The sequence below is a fragment of the Solanum tuberosum genome, unplaced genomic scaffold (genome assembly GCF_000226075.1).
Source record: "Solanum tuberosum cultivar DM 1-3 516 R44 unplaced genomic scaffold, SolTub_3.0 scf00030, whole genome shotgun sequence".
Classification (NCBI taxonomy): Eukaryota; Viridiplantae; Streptophyta; class Magnoliopsida; order Solanales; family Solanaceae; genus Solanum; species Solanum tuberosum.
Genome location: NW_006238956.1, coordinates 1,952,639 through 1,971,566, shown reverse-complemented (window position 1 = coordinate 1,971,566; position 18,928 = coordinate 1,952,639). Strand labels below are relative to the sequence as shown.

The following is an 18,928-nucleotide window of genomic DNA, read 5'->3' as shown; positions in this document are numbered from 1 at the left end:
GATATTAGGCTGCCACTTGGCAATTTCTAATGCTTCTACCCTTGATTTAATATAGATGTAGAAGATTTTTCAAGTCAATAAAAGCATGCTGACATAGAAATGTTTATCAAGTGGAATGATGCATCTTTGTAAACATAAAACTTATTTTATTTACAATCTAGACATTAGAAGATGTCTTGCATTTAATATTAAATCTTGATACATGACAAAATTGAAATGAAAAATCCTTAAGGATTCAAAATCTAAAGTATATGTCCCTTTTTGAAAAACTTGTTTATAATCCTTATATGAATTAAATCAATCAAGAACCTTTTAAATTGTTATGAAAGTTGATGACTTGAATTGAAAATTTTGAAGAGTTTCTAAAGTAATAAATTATTTGCTTAAAAAGTTGAAGTGAGGAACTTGCAAAATTCTTTGATCCTGAAGAGATGATTCATAAAAGGAGATAGAACAAAGCACATTTCTCCGAAGCGTTTCTACACACATAAGCTCCAAAAAAATGATGATATCAATGTGCAACAGATTCGTTTGAGTGATAATCTGAACGATTTATTCACCAAGTCTTTAGCAACTACAACTTTTGAGAAGATGGTGCACAAGCTTGTAATGCGAGGATTCAAGTTTTTGGATTGATATTCTCATTAGGAGGAGTTAATACGTGATGTACTCTTTTTCCCTCACAAGGTTTTGTCCCATTAGGTTTTTCTTGTAATGTTTTTAATGAGGCATCCAAGATGCGTATTATTAGGTATGTGTACTTTTTTTTCTTCATTAGAACTTTTTCCCACTGAGTTTTATCTAGTAAGATTTTAACAAGACACATAATCTATCAAATAGACATTCAAGGAGGAGTGCTATAACATATTTGTATTATAGTGAATGTCTTTTATGTAGATTCGTTTGGATAAAAGTAAGGAATCCAACTTAGTGGCCAAGTCAGTTTTCCCCTATAAATAAAAGGGTTTTCGTCATTGTAAATAAGTTGAATATATACCTCAATACCACAATATCCCTTCAAGAGTAATAAGAAGCCTTCTTTCTTCTCCCTACTACTTCCTTCTTATTATTTTATATAGTTTTATAACAAATAGTAATATATGTATTTATTTTTATTTTTAGAGCTTGTTTGGTTTGGCTTATAAGTTGGTCAAATTAAACCTTCTTTAAGTTATTTTTAGCTTTTGGGAGTGTTTGACAAAGTTAAAAATAACTTAAAATAAGTTTAAAATGACCTTAAAAAAGTTAAAAGTTAAAAGTTAAAAGTGGGTATTCCCTTACTTTTCATTTTTTAACAAGAAAATACATAATTACCCCAGTAAGACCTATTTTGAATAAAAAACACACTTGAACTTTGCGGGGATTCTATTACCCCTTTTTTCTTATTTAGAATCAATTTATTATCCCATTACATGCCTAAGTGGCATGTAGAATGTAGTTTACTTTCTGATAGCGAGTGAGCTGAGCCAAAATTTAAATAAATATTTATTTAAGCATTTATTTAATTAGAAATGTTATTTTTTTCTTTTATTTTTTTTTATTGTACTTTCTCAATTCTTTATTTTTGCTATCTTCTTTTGCATAACTCAAAAGACATAACTACCTTTTCTCTATCTTCTTCAATTTAGAAGACCCATTTACTTCACTCTTTTTTTCCTTGTCTTCTTGCTTTTGTTTGTTCCCTTTTCTTCTTCTATTCCTTCTTCTTTTTTTCAAAAATTAATAATTGTGAACCTCCTTTGTTGATATTGTTCTTTTTAAAAAGATAAATAAATTGTTATATAGTTCTTTAACATGTAAATAATGAAAATTTCTTCAATTTGAGAATATTATAGAATTCTATTACCTCTATCGTAATGGAGTTCCACTGCATAATTGTTGTAATATTGAAAAGAAGATGGTAGATTGGAGGTGATTATTAATTTTTAATTTTTAATTTGATAGTAATTTTATTTTTGATTTAACGATGATTTGATAATATAAATGGTGAACGATGGTATTCTAACAATGATTTGATGGAGGCTATGTCGGAGGATTGGTGGCGATGGCCGCTATGTCGAGGACTAAGGGTGATGATGGCTACATCGATAACTGGCAGCGAAGAAGAGAAGAGAAGTAGTGAAGAAAGAAGAATAAAGAGGGAAAAAAAGGAAAAAGAACATGGAGTTAATAAGAAAAAACAAAAATGAAATTAAAGATTAAAATTTAACACGTGACAGTAATAATTGGTGTGTGATTGCACTTCTTCTCTTGCAATTGAGGATGGCTAAAAGTGAGATATTTGCAACACATTAAAATTGTTTAAGGGGGTACTAGTAGAGGTGTCAAAAGAATATGAAAAATTGACAAAATTGAACATAACCGTACCAAACCGATTTAGATCATTTTCAATAAAACAACGGACTTTTATTTAAGTGTATATGGTCTATTTAATTTATAATAAAAATGAAAAGAATTTCGAACCGAACCGAATAACCTTACATGTATGTAAATATATTTTATACATTAACAATATGTTGAATTCAATATATAAATATATTTTATAATATTTTTCAAATATAAATATAACCTAGGTCCTAGATACTATAATAGATAACACTCCATCAAACAACAAAATCTATGTAAGCACTCCAATTAAATGTTCAAGATAAAAAATACGGCAACAAGGTTTTACATTTTTAACATCTTGATGAAGAATTTAAGTGCTTAGAACATACTTGTGAAAGAAATATTTTAATAATAATATATTTTGAGGTGATACTTTAAAAGTACAAAAAAGCGAAAATTAATAGAATCGTACCGATACCGAAGAGAAATCGATATGATTGAGATGATTTTGAAAAATAATAATTTAATTTTGGTTATACATTACAAAATACCCAAAAAATTAGGATGATATAATTTTTTAAAAATAACCTATCAACCGTTTCATTGACACCTTTAGGTACTAGGATCCCCGCAAAGTTCAAGTGTCTTTTTAAAAAACAAGTCTTACTTTAATAGGATAGTTATGTATTTTCTCTTAGAGCATGTTTGGATTGACTTAAAAGTTGATCAAACTTACTGATAAGTCATTTTTAGCTTTTGGAAGTGCTTGGCAATATTAAAAATTGCCTAAAATAAGTTTAAAATGACTTTAAAAAAGTTATAAATAAAAAGTAAGTCTCCCCTCCTTTTTATTTTTTGATTTAATGACTACTTTGTTAAGTCAATTCAAACGAATTTTAAAACTAATTTTAAGAATCTATTTTTTTAAGTTAAACCAAACGGACTCTTGAAAATAGAGTAGAAAGTACAATTGATTGAGTCTTGGACGGAGTATATATATATATATATATATTCTGTTGTTTGGTTGAGAACAAGTTATCTCAAGATTAGTTATCCTGGTTAGCTATCCTGGGATAACTTATCCCACCATATATATGAGATAACTTATCCCATCACTATGATATAAATTGTGGAATAAGTTATCCCATGACAATTAAACAAAATACAAAAAATTTATTCCATCACTTTTTTCTTATCCCATCACTATTTATTTTTATACCTCATTCCAAACTACCCCTAATATATAGAGAAGATAATATGTGACCTTGGTAACCAAGAAAAAAAGAAAAAAAGGGGTAACGAATATTTGATGAAATTAACCCCCAAATGACACAATTTATCTAGTTTAATTAGCATCTCTGATCAATTTAAAGTGGATCGAAGTAGGAGTATTTGTGAAATTGACAGGTTTTTGGCTTGGGATTTCTCTGATACTTGGGGTCATCTTCTATATCTATAGCAGAAAAAAAAATGGAAATGTCAAAAACTCTGGACGAGTTTAGAGTTGGGTCTGTACCCACTGTGTTCTACATTCCAGACTTTATTACTGAGTCGGAACACGACCACTTATTGAAAACTGTAAAAATCCTCTCTTTACTCAACCACTTTATCCTTTTCTCTTTTTCATTTTCTTCCCAAATCTTTATTGTTTACTTCTTTCTTTTTTGTGTTGTAGGTATACGATGCGCCAATTTCTAAATGGAAATCCTTGACAAACAGGAGATTGCAAAACTGGGGTATGTTTTTTTTTTTTTTTTAATATGCTCTAGTTATTCCTCATTTGAAAAAAAAAATGCTATTCAGACTTAGAGGTCGTTTGGTAGAGTGTATTAGGAAAAATAACGCATGCTTAATTATAATAAGAATAATTATAATAATATTAATTATAATAATAATAATGTGGGGTATTTTTGTAAACAAATATTTTTTAATAGTCTTTATACAAGGCTTGCTATTTCCAATACATCAAACCAAACAATGTATAAGAAATAATGCAAGCATAACTAATGCAAGCATTACTAATGCATGCATTACTAATACATCATATTCAACATTATTCTTATACACTCTACCAAACGACCCCTTAATTCTTTTGTTTGGTTTGTATTGGTATCCCATGGCAGGAGGCGTTGTGCATGAAAAAGGGCTTATAGCTCAAGACTGTACGTACACATTCAACCCTTTTCTCTTGTCTCACTATTAACATTTGAATTCAATTCAAATTTTGGGGTTATCAGTTTTGCTTATCAAAGTTGAACAAACCTAATAAATTGTGCAGGTTGCCACAACCACTTTCATTAACTTCCATTTACTGACATTATACAATTTTCAAGCATATGTTCGCTTAATTTGTGAATGACATGCAAATTATTTGGAGTGTGATACTTCAGTAGGTTTAACATTTCATAGCTATGAAGCATTTAGGCCATATTAAACTACAAACTTCAATATTGAGATATGCCTATAGCACACAGGAGTACAACACGACACTTCTGTACATTTCGTATCCTACAAAAAGTTGAAATTTGTAATTTCTATAGGCATCAAAAATCATAACTTGAGTATTGAAATTTCTGAACACTTGACCAAAGAGAGCATTAAATTAGGGAGGAAACATTCGTAGTGTAAGAGGGAAGATGACGAAACGTGTGAGAGTAGATAAAGCAAAGAGAGCATTGTGGTACTCCAAAGAGGGATATGAGCGTACTGTTTCGAAATTTGACCTTGGATTGGATGATGGATTTCTTATATAGCTTGTAGGTTCAAAGCTGTATGTTTTCTAGACCAAACCTCGTGACCTTATAGTTTGTTAGGTCGTTTGTATCCAACAAGAAATTTCTTTTATATTTTTCAAGTTTTCTGCTATTGAGAAGGCATGTGCATAAAAGCAATAGGCTATATAGAGTACTATGTTTTATCAATCTCGTTTCAATATGGCCATAAAAACAACCACAAGATTATCAAAGGAAAACATAGAAGTCTAGGAGATTAAGAGAAGATGAAACTGTAGTAGCGTCCAATTCATTACAACAATAGAATCCAAAAGAACCTTCAAAAGATTGATAAATCATATGCCCAAAAGATTAATGTTTTATAGTTTTACCTTTAGAAAACCCATAATATTGACCAGAAAGTCCCTTAGTGAATATTTTCCCTGGATTGCCCATGACACATTGTGCATAGGGCTAATGCGTTGTGTCTAAGCCTAGTGGGGTGAGTTGGTGTAACTTCTACGCATGAATTTGGTGCAGTTCGGTAGAGTTGTGCTAATTTTTTTATGATGTAAGAGGTGTGTTAATAACAAACATCTAGAGGATGCAAGATTTACAAAAGTAGGGATAGTCAGTTCTAGAAAGGGCAAAAATAAAACCCATCATAATACAAGAGAGCTAACAAAACCCAAGTATTATTCAGGGTTATACAAAGGAGTAAGGTTAACCCAACTTTGACAGAGTATGTACCATCCATGCTGTTACCCCATTTGAGCATGTCATTTTTCAGGGGGTTGACAGCAGTAGACTGTAATCTTCCATAAGTGTTGCAAGTTCTTCAAACTTCTAATCATTCTGGTTCCTTCTCAGTCTAGGGCACCAAGTATTCCCCTCTCAATTTTGCGAAACAGTGGAAAAGTTCCGTTTTAGTCTAGGGCACCAAGTATGCCCCTCCCAATTTTGTGAAACAGTGGAATCGGGATTGGAGGCAATAGAGAATATCATAGGGTAGAGCTCTTTCAATAGATTCTGACCAAGCCAAGGGTCTTTCCAGAAGAGGATATGGTTCTATTGCCTATATGTACAGTTGTTTTAGAAGTGAAGTCAGTCCACAATTTCCTGATTTCTTTCCACAATCCACAACCATGAGGTTATCTACTAGTGTTGGTAACCCAATGGCTATCATGTCCATATTTAGCTTGGACCACTTATTTCCAAAGTCCCATGCCCTCTTGATTATACCTCCTATGTCATTTCAAGAGCATGCTTTTGGTATGGGATGCTAGGTCCTTCACTCCTAATCCACCTAGTGATTTTTGAATAGTAACCTTATCTCATTTCGCCAAGTGAAGCTTGTGGGACTCGTTATTGCCATCCCATAAGAATAAGCACCTAATGCTATCAAGCTTCTGCAATATTTCATCTGGTGCAGGGAATAAAGACATGACATAAGTCGGAAAGCTATCTAACGCTCTGTTAATCAAAGTAATTCTGCCTCCAAGAGAGAGAGAGATATTGTTGTTGCATGGTGGCCAGCCTTTTCTCAGACTTTTCAACCACCCTATTCCATACCTCAACAGATCTGTAGCTAGACCCCAATTGGGTAGGTAGTTGGGGAAGTCCCTGTTTTGCAACACATTTGCTATGTCATTTCTTCCAACCCATTAACCATACACCAGATAGTTAACACTCTTAAACATGTTGATATGGAGACCAGAGAGATCCTCAAAGAGCATTAAGGTGATATTGAGATATTGAACCTGTGACCTCTCCACAAAATATAAGAGTTGCATCAGCAAACAATAAGTGTGATACAGAGGTTAATTGACCAGTTCTGCAGCCCACATCAAAACCCTGCAACCAATTAAGTTCTTCAGCGTTGTCAAGCATCCTGCTAAGTCCCTCCATTGCTAAAATGAGAAGGAAGGGGGACTAAGGGCCCCTTGCCTTATTCCTCTCTTGGGAGAAAAGAATCCAACTGGGCTCCTGTTAACCAAAACAGAGTATTTAACAGTAGAAAAGGAGAACCTGATCCATCTGATCCACCTATCTCCAAAACCCTTTTGCCTCAAAATAGAGATCAAGTACTGCCAGTTGAGTTTGTCAAAAGCCTTTTCTGTGTCTAGTTTGAAAAGGTGTCCAGGGACACCATTTTTTAGTCTCCAATCGAATGCCAGAATATAGGATACACGCTAGAGGAAGGGGTTGAATCTTCGACCTTGTGCACACGCTCTAACCAACTGAGCTACTCTTTTTTGTTCATGAGTCTGCTACTTAATATTTTGGTGAAAAGGCAACTCATTTTCTTGGAGATTTATTTTCTTGTTCCATTTGAACATCCCAAAAGGGGACCCTGAGGTATCTGTTTCATTATTGAATTTAGTGGCTTTTTTATCCCTTTGTAGTAGATGTTATTCTATATGATGAACAGGTTATAAGTCCATTGTATTCGTCTAATCATTTATGGTATTTGTAATAGCTAACTATTCATCTTTGCGATGGAGATGTCTTTACATTCCATTTGGCTCTCAATTTAATATCCTAGTAATGTAAACAATTTTTGTTAATTATTTAATATTATATAGAATAAAGACCTGTTAAACCTTGACTGTCTGCTCCAAATTCACTTTTGAACTCAACTCTTTGGCATGTTGAACCTTCTCTTTCAGCCAAACTCTTCCTCAGTCAAAGATTATCTAATAATTATAAAACTTCAGCATAAAGGCAGTACTGGTTGCCATATTTACTGAACAAAGTGACAGCAAAATCAGTGTATCCTTGATACTACTTAAAAGGATTTCTACAAAGATTCTAAAACTTCTATCCAGATGCAGAATCATCTGTGAATATTTCTTTACATCAAAAAATGAAAAAGTAAGACACAATTCAACTGTATCTTCTGGGTGGAACTGAATCTATTTTCATAACATCTTAGATTTATTTCCGTCCAACTGGTTCACCATATGCGTGCAAGTTTTATTTCCATCTCTTCTTTTGTTTGGTAGCTCTGCCCAAGCTGCTCCAACATGCCAATAATTCACTAGTCAGCCTTGGCATTGTCCGTCTAATGCCTTTCGTGCTTAAGAAAATTTGCTAAAGCTGGTAAGTGATTACACAGTGAATAAACAGTTGGCTGTTGCTTTCCGACTCCTGTCTACAAAGATAGCATTTTGAGCATAGCTGATATTCCCTTCCCTTCAAGTTTTCTTGAGTCAGGCAGGATCCTTAAGCTACCAACCAAAGAAAAAAAGCTACTGCCTCTGTCCCAATTTATGTGATGGTGTATGACTTGACACAGTTTAAGCATGAAAGGAAAACTCTTGAAACATATGGTCTAAATTAAGCCATAGATATTTGTGTGGCTATAAATCATCTCATTAAGGGTAAAAATGTGAAGTTTGACGTTAAATTGTTACTAAAGATAGAAAGGTGTCTTACTTTTTAGTGCGGACTAAAAGTAAAGAAGTGTCACATAATCGAGAGGGGGAGTGTACCTTGTATGGAATTTTTAACTTTCCATGTGTTTCCAGGGACACGATGTAGGTTGTTGACTAGTGTGGAATAGATCATCATAAGATGATTGACTGTGTATACATCTTTCCTGTGCTTCAGCCTACCAGCTTGTCCTCTTTTTCCTCAAAGCCTTTGAATTTCTCTAGCACAGAGATAAACTCTTCAACTCTTTTATTTCCCAATTATGTAGCAGTCTTCTAAAATTCAAGTGCCAACCCCAAAAGCTGAATTTAATCTTGTTGCTGACTTAAACTTAAGATATCTGGAAACAGGATCTTTAAAGACCTCTATACCGAGCTAGTTATCTTTTCAAAAAGATGTTCTTCCATTTGCCACTTTGATACTGGTATTTATTTTGAAAGAGGATCATAAACCTTTTATTATTCTCCATACACTTGTGTGGACCTAGAAGTTTGTAAAGCATCAAATCTGGTGGTCTGAAACATAGGTAAGCCTCGATCTCCTTTGTAAATCTCTCTCTCGAACTTGTGACCCAAACTACCTTAACTGGGTTAACTATATGTTGAGCCGCTGCTATTGGCTGTGGAGCTAACACAAGTGCTGGCAATGGGGTCTGTAAGCCTGGTGCAAACTGTTGCGCTGGTGTATGAGTAGATGGATTGCTGGAATCTGTCCACCCACTGTATCCTGTGTATGTTGAGTAGCTGGAGGCACTATCCCATCTAGATGCGGAATAATAATCTCTAACTCTGATACTGTCCCCTCACTGATAACTCTAGTGTACTGCAACTGAGACTCCCCAATTCATGTCCTGGAAATCTCCTTTTGCTGGAAGCTCAATGGTGCCTGTCTAGTGTTTGGGGGTCCACCTCTATCCCTGATTGCTGACTGTGTAGGAGCCGTCCTCGTGACCAGGCTCTGCCCCTACTGTACCACGTGTTGCTGGTGCACTGCATCCCCTTGCCTGGCAGATGCGAATGAACGTTTCCTAACCATCTATTCAAGAAAGAAGAGAAGGATTATTTCCTTAATCAATGCTATAGCACGATAGCAATCAGAAAGAAGGAAAACTTTTCTTAAAAAGCTCGTGTAGCCTCCTGTTTATAGATACAGAGCTCTAAGGATCCACAAATAACTTTCTCAAAAAAAAAAAATAAAAAAAAATAGGACTACTAGATACTGCTCACTCCAAGGAATTTGAGATGCTAGGATTTGATATGAAGTTCGTCACAACTCAAATTGAGGACTTAGACGTGACAGGGCACCCTACAAGTCATTACCATTTTCTGGTGAACCCTCTAACAATATATGCTCATAATAGTGAAATAAATATGATAGAAGAGATATAACAACAGTCTAGCATAACATAAATGCAGAATACAATATCTGATATAGTGCAGTGAAGAAACCCATATTACCCAAAGAAAAGAGACAAGTCATGGAGCTATTAGTATTTGAGTACAAAGTATCAGACATAGATCGAAAGAAAACTCAATATTCAAGCTACTGGCAGAAAGACTAAAGAGAGTTATCGGTAATTTTATTTCTCCTAATCAAAATGCTTTTATCAAATGAGTCAAATTACTGACGCTGCAATGGTAACTTATGAAAGCCTTGAAAATTTGATGAGAAGGAAGAAACGTGGGTGACCTGTAAGATGGATTTAGAAAAAGTATAAGACCATGTCAATTGGCATTGTTGAATCTTCGAGGCTGATGAACTTTGGTGAGAAATGGATAGATGGATCAGATTTCGCATATCAACTGTGAGATTTGTCATCTTAATTAATGGTGACCCTTAAGGTTTTTTCTACTCTTATTGAGGCCTGAGACCGGGTTTCCCTTGTCTCCTTATCTATTTGTTCTAGTAATGGAAATTCTCAGTACAATGTTAAGGAAACTGAAAACTTGGGTTGGTTAAGGGGTCTAAAGATAGGCAGAAATGATCAGAAAGGTATGATGCTTAATCATATCTTTTATGCAGATGATTCTCTTTTATTCTATGAGGCTGATAGAGATCAAATTTTGTATTTGAGAGGGGTCCTTTTGTGCTTTGAGGCAGTTACTGGCCTAAGAGTATCATTTTTAGTATTAATGGTGACGACTGTGTTGAAGAGGTTGCAGACATTCTGGGCTGTGAAGTAGATAAATTTCCCACTATTTATTTGGGGCTTCTATTAGGGGTGAAGAGAAAGGACAAATCATCTGGCAAGTGGTTTGGGCTTGGGACTTCCATGTTGGAGGTTTCAAGTTAGAAACCCTTTGCTAGCGAAAGCAAGGGGGGTTTGCCTTTTGGGTCGAGCTCGTCTCACCGGGCTAGCCTAGTGGGGGTTACCTCTCCTGTATGGTTTGCGAGCTATTGAATAGGAGCGGAGCGGCTGCGGGTTTCCCTTGCATCAAAAAGGTATAAAATGAAGTTTGACACCTTGGAAAAGCATTACTTATCTCTTGCTGGAGGCTTATCTTAATCAACAGTGTCTTGGATAGGATACCAACATATACAATGTCCCTATTTAATGCATGTAGCAGTTGTAAATAAATTGGATTCCATTAGAAGACAGTTTCTATAAGATGGGAATACAAACAAAAGGAGAACTCATTTGGTAAAGTGGCCGGTGGTTACTGGAGATAATATATCAGGGGGGTTTGGGAGTGAGGAATCTGAAGATGCAGAATAGAAGCCTACTTTTTAAATGGCTATGAAGATAATAGTATTTGGGGGGTGGGGGGGTGGTAGGGTAAGGGAGGAAATTTGGCAAAAATGTTAAATGAAATAATTTGGGGGAATCTAGAGGAAAGCAAGTGAAGAATGGGATGAGTTCTTACAACATACAAGGCTGGAGGTTGGCAATGATGCTAGAATTAAATTCTGGATAGATTCTTGGAGTGGAGATGAAAATTTTAAGAGCACATTCCCCGATTTGCTTTGAATAGAGAGGGTCACATAATATATTTCTATCCAAACTCAGGCTGACTTATTACTTAAAGGAGAAACTTGAATGATTGGGAATTGGAATGTTTCAGTCAACTGATAGAACAACCTAACTGAAACTTAATTGATCGATTCAAAGCAGATATTTTAGTTTGGGTCATTAGAAGGGATATATTATTTTCAGTCAATAGTTATAAACTGTTTTTACAGATGATTTGTCAGGGGATTCCTAATTGACCCTGGAAGATGATCTGGTGAACCAATGCACCTATGAAAGTAGCCTGCTTTGGCCCAGAATAACCTACAAATTAAGGAGAGGCTGCCACATGTGCATCAGATGTTTCTTTTTTAAACAAGGAGCAGAAAACAGTTGAACATTTATTCCTACATTATAATTTCTCAAGACAATGCTGGGCACTTTTTTCTGAATATTATTGGGTGTGTCTGGTAATACCATGGAAGATCAACAGTCTGTTGGATGTTTGGCAAACTCATAAAAGAAGTTTGAACAGATATGTAGGACTATTCACATTTGCATATTATGGATGTTTGGCTGGAAAGGAAGACATGCTTTGAGGAGAAGAGACTGTAGATTGCTAGAGTAAAAAACAAATGTATCAAGAACTTTTTTTTTTGGTGTTAAAGAAGTACTCTAGATAGTATGGACCAGTATTTGGATTGTTACGGGGAAAATGTAGTATGACTGTGGAGATGCTCTAGCTTTGTCTTGTACTTGGTCCTGTACCATCTTGGTACCATAAAACTTCTACCTATCCAAAAAAAGTCAATATTAAGGGTGTGTTTGGTACATTTTCCAATTTTTTTATGTTTGGTTGGCTTAAATGTTCTGGAAAATATTTTCCAAATCAACTTATTTTCCTCAAATTTAAGGAAAATGACTTCCCTTCAAAAATTAAGGAAAACATTTTCCAAAATTTTCCTCCAACCTCAAATTACAATTATTTTTCTTACCCTACCCCGTACCCCGATCCTCCCCATTAAAAAAAAACAATTTAAAAATTTCTTGTTTTTAAAAAAATCATTTTATTTTATCCCTACTCACCGCCCCCTACCCCCAAACCAGCCCCTCCCCCAACCAAAAACTTCAAGTTCGGGTGTTAGGTCCTGGGTGGGATATCCAGTGTTAATTCAAATGTCGAATCTTGTGAAATTCGAATGTCGAATCTTGTGTCGAAAGTCGGGGTCAGGTCCTTGGTCAGATCTCAGGGTCGAATTTCAGATCTGTCATCGGGGTTGTGTTCTAGTTTGCATGTCAGACCCATGTCCTAGATCGATTATCGAGATTGATTTCTGGGTCAAAAATTACTTTCTACCCTCTAGTAACAAAAAAGATATTTTCTTAAAAATGTTTTTTATTCACAAACCAAACACTAAAAAATATTTTCTAATCACCAACCAAACATGAGAAAATAAGTCATAAATCCATATGTTTTTCAAGAAAACATTTTCCTTCATACCAAACACACCCTAAATGATAAACTGAAAAGTGTCAAAAATGCCCTTTAACTATTTGAAATTGAACAAAAATGCCTTCAGTTCATAGTTTGGTCTAAAAGCGCCCCTGCCATCAATAGTTTGGTCCAAAAATGTCCTTTTCCTAACAAATATATGTTTCATTTTCTTTTTAAAATCTCTTCATAATAAAAACATTACTTTTAAAGAGCACTATTCTTATTTTTTTCTTTTAAAATCACTTTTACTAATAAATATGTAGGAAGTAATAATATTTTCCTCTTAATTTCATTTATCAATTAAAATAAAATAACTATGTACTTTTTTAACTGATAATATATGTCATCTATATAAGATCATATTACCGCATCATAAATGTTCAATTAGACAACAATTAAAAAATCCTAATAAAATAGGAAATATTTTTATTTCTTAAACTTTTCCGAGTTAAAGTAGGATAAGCATTTGCCAATAAACAAAATATTATTAGTAAAAGAATGTGCTTAAAAAGACGAGAAATAGTATATTTATTTAGAAAAAGGGTACTTTGACCCATTAAGTAACTATAAATGCAGTTTTGGACCAAACCAATGATAACAAAAGTAGTTTTAGACCAAACTATTAGTGAGGGCATTTTTGTTCAATTTTACATAGTTTAAGGGCATTTGTCTACCCATTTTGAATAATAAACGATACTGGCTGAATAAGACCTCCACAGACTAGTGGCGGCTCATTTAAGCTCTAAGCAGGCCTAGTATTATATGGACTAAAACTCAGAGATCCACTACTTGACCATTCTTTCTGAGTCTTGCACAAAATAACAAGAGCACTCTTATCTTACCTCTAGGACATGACTATAGAAAAATTGTAGTACTGTACTATCAACAAAGACATTGTAGGTATAGAAATCAGCATAGTTATGCAAATATAATAATATCATGAACATAATCACATAGAATAATCTTGCTATTACTAGTCTGCTAAAATATTAAAGCTATTATATTGTTTTTGGGCATAGGTTGCCTATCTGACCTGCCTGGCATGGTGCATCAATCACATATCTTACCCATCATCGATGCGTTGGTACCTATTTGACCTGTCTACCCCCCTGACATGGTGCATCAACCACATGTCTTACTCAGTATATCTCAAACTTCTAACTGACCTTCTAACATCATCGTGCCCAGGCTATGTCTGCTAGTAGTGGTGTGATAATGCATCCTGATAAGCTAAGCAGGTATCACAAAAATAAAACAATTAACTGTTGAAGATATCAATATCACATAGATGCATATGTTGGACCTCACGGTCTCTACTTTATACTTTTAAAAAAAAACTGGCTAACCTAGTTTATGATCACCCCCTACACACTCTAGATAGTTTTAATTGCATGTAAATGACACATAAGTCACTCTTTTATTGAAAAGTAAGGAAACCAAGAGCTAAAGTGTAAGTCATTCTTTTATTGAAAGCAAGCAAACTAATAGTTAAAGTCTCACTTGTCTTGAAAATGGCGAACTTCCCTTCACTTGAATGTCCAAAGTTTTCTCAAATGATCTCAGTTGTCCTCAATCTATTCAAAATCATGAACAACATGTCCAAATTTTCCTACGGGAACTAATCCCATAATTTTTAACACCCGGGGTAAAAGTCAACCATTGGTCTATTCAAAATCACCCCTCGGATTGGTGGTTCAAAATCCAAAATCCATTAGCTATGGAATCCAATTTTATAATCAAAAATCCTATTTTGATATCAATTGATAGGCCAAATCATCAATTTTACATTCCTAGGTCTAGGTCTCAAATACCTAATTTTAGCCTCTCAGAATTCATGATTTTGCAGTTCAAATCACATATAGATCAAGTATATCATTGGGTTTAACGTAGGGAGGTCATGCCTTGAATCTTAGCTCAAAACTCCGTCAATTCAAATCCCATGCACGAGCTCCAAATCCCCAAACTAGTGTAAAAATGGCTATTGAAATGGTGTTGCCCGGTCACGAAGAAAGCATCTGCACTAGAGAAATTTGCAATTCCAACTGTCCCCAAGTGATGCCAAAGCACCCCCTAGCCCCTCGGGTCCCAACCCAAACATACCAACAAGTGTAAAAACATCAGAACCTAAGGAAGTCCTAAATCATACAATGATACGTAAATACTCAAACAGATGGTCCTAAAATGTACTCAAACCTTGTATGCTTTACTGCTTGCTTTGGAATGAAGCAGTCCCTCTGCCTCCACAAGAAAAAAACGATGGGCACACGAATAAAGTATTAAAAGGGAACTTGAAAGATGCAAAAATTAGTTCAAGATGGCATCTGTGACCATTTCCAGTCCAAACTATCTATAAAAAAGGTGCTGTTTATGTTGAGAAATTTGTACTCTGAAATCTTCGGAGTTATTAGTGAACTTATTATACCACTTTTCCTTTCTTATTTGCAGTGCCTCCTTGGTTAACTAGAATTACAGAGAGAATAAATGAGAAATCGGGGTTATTTCCATCATCAATTAATCATGTGCTTATCAATGAATACCTTCCTAACCAAGGAATAATGGTTTGTTCTGAACACAAGCAAGCTGTGTTGCTCATTTCATTTGCTGCTTATTCTTCTTTCTTCCTTTTCCCCCATTTTCTACTTTTATCTCAAATATGTGTTCGCAAATTTATCTCTTTAGTTTTGTAACTCCTAATTCCTCACAAAGCTTTGAACACTTTGACATGCAGCTGTCTTTTCTTATATATAAAGTTACATGTTTAATCATGTTAGTTCTGGTTTCATAACTAGGAGGTCTGTATTGAAACCTATGTTGCTCAGACTCTTCAAAAATGTGGACGGGTGCATGTTGGATCTTCCTAAAATACTGTATTTTTGAAGGATCCGACACATGTGCGGCAACATTTTTGGAAAGTCCCGAGCAACTTAGATTGAAACTGCTAGATTTTGGTTATAGCCTTATAAACAGAATAATAGCTTCTAAATAGTGAATCAGGATTGATTTCCTTGACTTTGGTCAACAATACATTAATTTTGCTGACAAAGAACGCCTCCACTGCAGCCGCATCAAGACGGACCAGCTTATTATCCAGTAGTGGCAATTCTTTCTCTTGGATCTCCTGTAGTTATTGATTTCACTCCACATCCTAATTTGAGCTGCCCTGTTGGTGCACATGGAAACAGTGCTGAGGACAAAATTTCTGACCAGGAGGCTGCTGTGATGAATTCTTGTGAATGGCTAGATAACTTCCATCCCTTTTCTATCATATTAATGCCTCGCAGTTTGTTGATATTCAAAGATATGGTGTACTCAGGTAAAACTTTCTGTTAGGGGTGGTTTCAACAGAACCACTCAATTAATATCAGAGTACCTTGAATATAGTGTCAATATTGTCCTTGAAATTTTAACTTCCATTTCTAGTGAAATAAAGGGCCCCCCTCTTCCCCCCCTTCCCTCCGATCTTCTGATTGTTTGATTTGCCAAACCTCCAAAGTGGTCCAAATGCAACATAACTTGTCAATAAACTCCCACATCTTTATTTTCAAAATCCATGATTCACCTCTATTAATCTCTGTTGGCATTTGTAAAGATGTCTCAATTAGTTACACATATTTGTTACTAAGTTAGTATTTTTGATGTTTCTTGTTGTTCCAGACTACTTGCATGGCATAAAAGATTCTGAGGTGCACGGATGTAACGGGGTAAGATGAAAAGTATTCCCGAGTGTGTAGTGGAGTTATGCTTGATAACACTTTCTGTAAAATGAGTACGTAGAGTCTTTGTCTAATTGTATGCACTACCTTTCCAGGCTGTAAATGTAACAAATGTTCAGAATCATGGAGTAGTTCAGCACTCGTCAGGTTCAGTGAAAGGACTTGATAGTGATGACACTGTCATTTGCAGGGCTAATAGCAGAGTTTCTTTGACCTGTCGAGTAGTAACAAAGGTTTATAAAAGTATTTTTAAGTTCTAGTTTCATACATAAAAGAAACAAGTCAATAGATGCAAAACAGGGTGAGTAGAGAATTGAGTCCAGGAGACTTATACCCACCCCTGCAGTTTTGTAATATTTGTATGATTGATGTACGACAGCTATTGTACTGGAAAAACTCCATGATTTAACAATTTAAACGTAGCATAGCTAGAGTAATCTATTCCTTTTCTTAATCTGTGCATAGTTATAACCATGTATTTGTTCTCGGAGATCCTTTCTTGTTTCATTTTCCTTCAAGAACTTTTTGTTGGACTTGCTGTCTAACCTTGTGCAGGGAAACTTTAGGTTTTATTACCTTCAGAACTATGGAGAACTTGATGGTATTTGTACCTTTATGAACAGTAGCCAGACAAACACTTCTTTAATAGCCAGAAGTAAAATTTGTTGTTTTAGTTATCCGCCAACAAACACACATGCCCAGCAACCCAGGTTGAGTGAGGTAACACTTAACCCGATAACCTTTTTCAAGGAAAAGCAGTTTTTTTTTTTTTTTCTGTTTTGCTGTTATTAATGTACTTGTAATGTGACACGAGGGAGTTGCTGTAATGGTAAGCATCCCTTACTTTCCAACCTTAAAGGTTGTTCGTTCAAGCCACCAAGGGAGGAAAGAAGGTGGGGGAGCTCCTGGGGAGAGGGGTAAAAAAAGTACTTGTAATATAACTGCGTGGAAAAATTCCAAAAGTTAGTCGACAATATTTTGTTCACGATCTGAATTGTAGTTTGCATACTAGTCTTGACCTATTACTTGCAGTACCATCTGCACTTAAAATTTCGTAAGGCGTAGGGAGTAGGGAGTAGGGACAGGCTTCTATTTTATGAAGAGGTAAACTCGGTTAGAATATTTTGTCGGTGTTGAATGCTAATATTTGTTAAAGCGTGAGAGTTGGAAGTTGTGGCAGGAATGGTTAGCACGTTTTAAGTCTGTGTTGGGAAAATCTGTCATCACCCAAATTCCTTAGGCACCTAACGAGTTATCACGCACTTTGTTGAACTATTCTCTCAAGTTACTCTTTCTAACACAACTTCCACTACACCATCATAGCAAAGACAATATGGAAAAGTGTTAATTTTTTTAAAAATAATATGAAATTGAACAGATATATCTTCCGTTAATAGTTTGGTCAAACAATACCTCTGCCTTTAATATTTTGGTCCAAACATGTCAATTGTTTCTTTTGGATCAAAAATATTTTTTTCTAATAAATATGTTGTTTCTCTTGTTTAAGTTAAACACATCCCTTTTAAAAAAAATATTGTAACCCATCATTTTTCTCTCTCTCTATATATATAATACAATCTTAGAAACATGAACTTCCAAATTTGAATGTTGAATTACTATAATACCCCCAATTAAAAATACTCAATTTTATTTATTTATTTATTTAATTAATTATATTGTATTAAAAAGGTAGTGACTTTTTTGACGCGTTGTGATATTTTTGATAAGTTGTGACTTTTTCGAAGGGTTGTGACTTTTCTGATGAGTTGTAACTTTTTCAAAAGTGTAACGACCCGGAAAATGATAGAGTGAAACTAGAGCCTCACATGTGAGTTTGGAGTCGAGAACTTAATGAAATGATTATATTTGAATTTGACCCAAAAAGTTCTTAAAAATGTGCTTCGGAAGTTACCGGAAACTTGTTTAGCTGTATAAAAAAAGATCCGTTTCGTTTTTCGAAAATCCGACTTCATATTCTTGTTTAGGGGGTCAAATTGAGTGGGAAATGGGTCTAACCCAAATTTTAGAGCAACCGTATCAAAATCCGAAATTTCCAAGTGAAGCCTTTTTCGAGGGTCTACTTTGAAGGGTCATATCTCCTAGCACACAAATTATTTTGGTGGCCATAATATATCCATGGAAAGCCCTTTGAGTTAGCTACCTAACGCACTTCGTTTCACCTCATTCGGAGTTCGGACGAAGAAGTTATGCCCATTTCCGTAAAATCTGTCCGACAGAAAAAGACAATTTCCAGTAGCTAATTTTACTGTTCATTACTGTTCACCCGCCTAAAATTTTT

General features: G+C 34.8%; 1 protein-coding gene across 1 annotated transcript; it reads left to right on the top strand.

The window, feature by feature from the left end:
• The first annotated feature begins 3,628 nt into the window (after positions 1-3,628).
• On the top strand, positions 3,629-17,083 carry LOC102593743 (alpha-ketoglutarate-dependent dioxygenase alkB homolog 6). Its single transcript, XM_006341822.2, has 7 exons — positions 3,629-3,906; positions 4,004-4,064; positions 4,452-4,490; positions 15,362-15,474; positions 15,977-16,229; positions 16,571-16,617; positions 16,725-17,083. The coding sequence occupies exons 1-7, from the start codon at positions 3,799-3,801 to the stop codon at positions 16,887-16,889; spliced, it is 786 nt and encodes a 261-aa protein (XP_006341884.1). The 5' UTR covers positions 3,629-3,798; the 3' UTR covers positions 16,890-17,083.
• Positions 17,084-18,928: the final 1,845 nt, after the last annotated feature.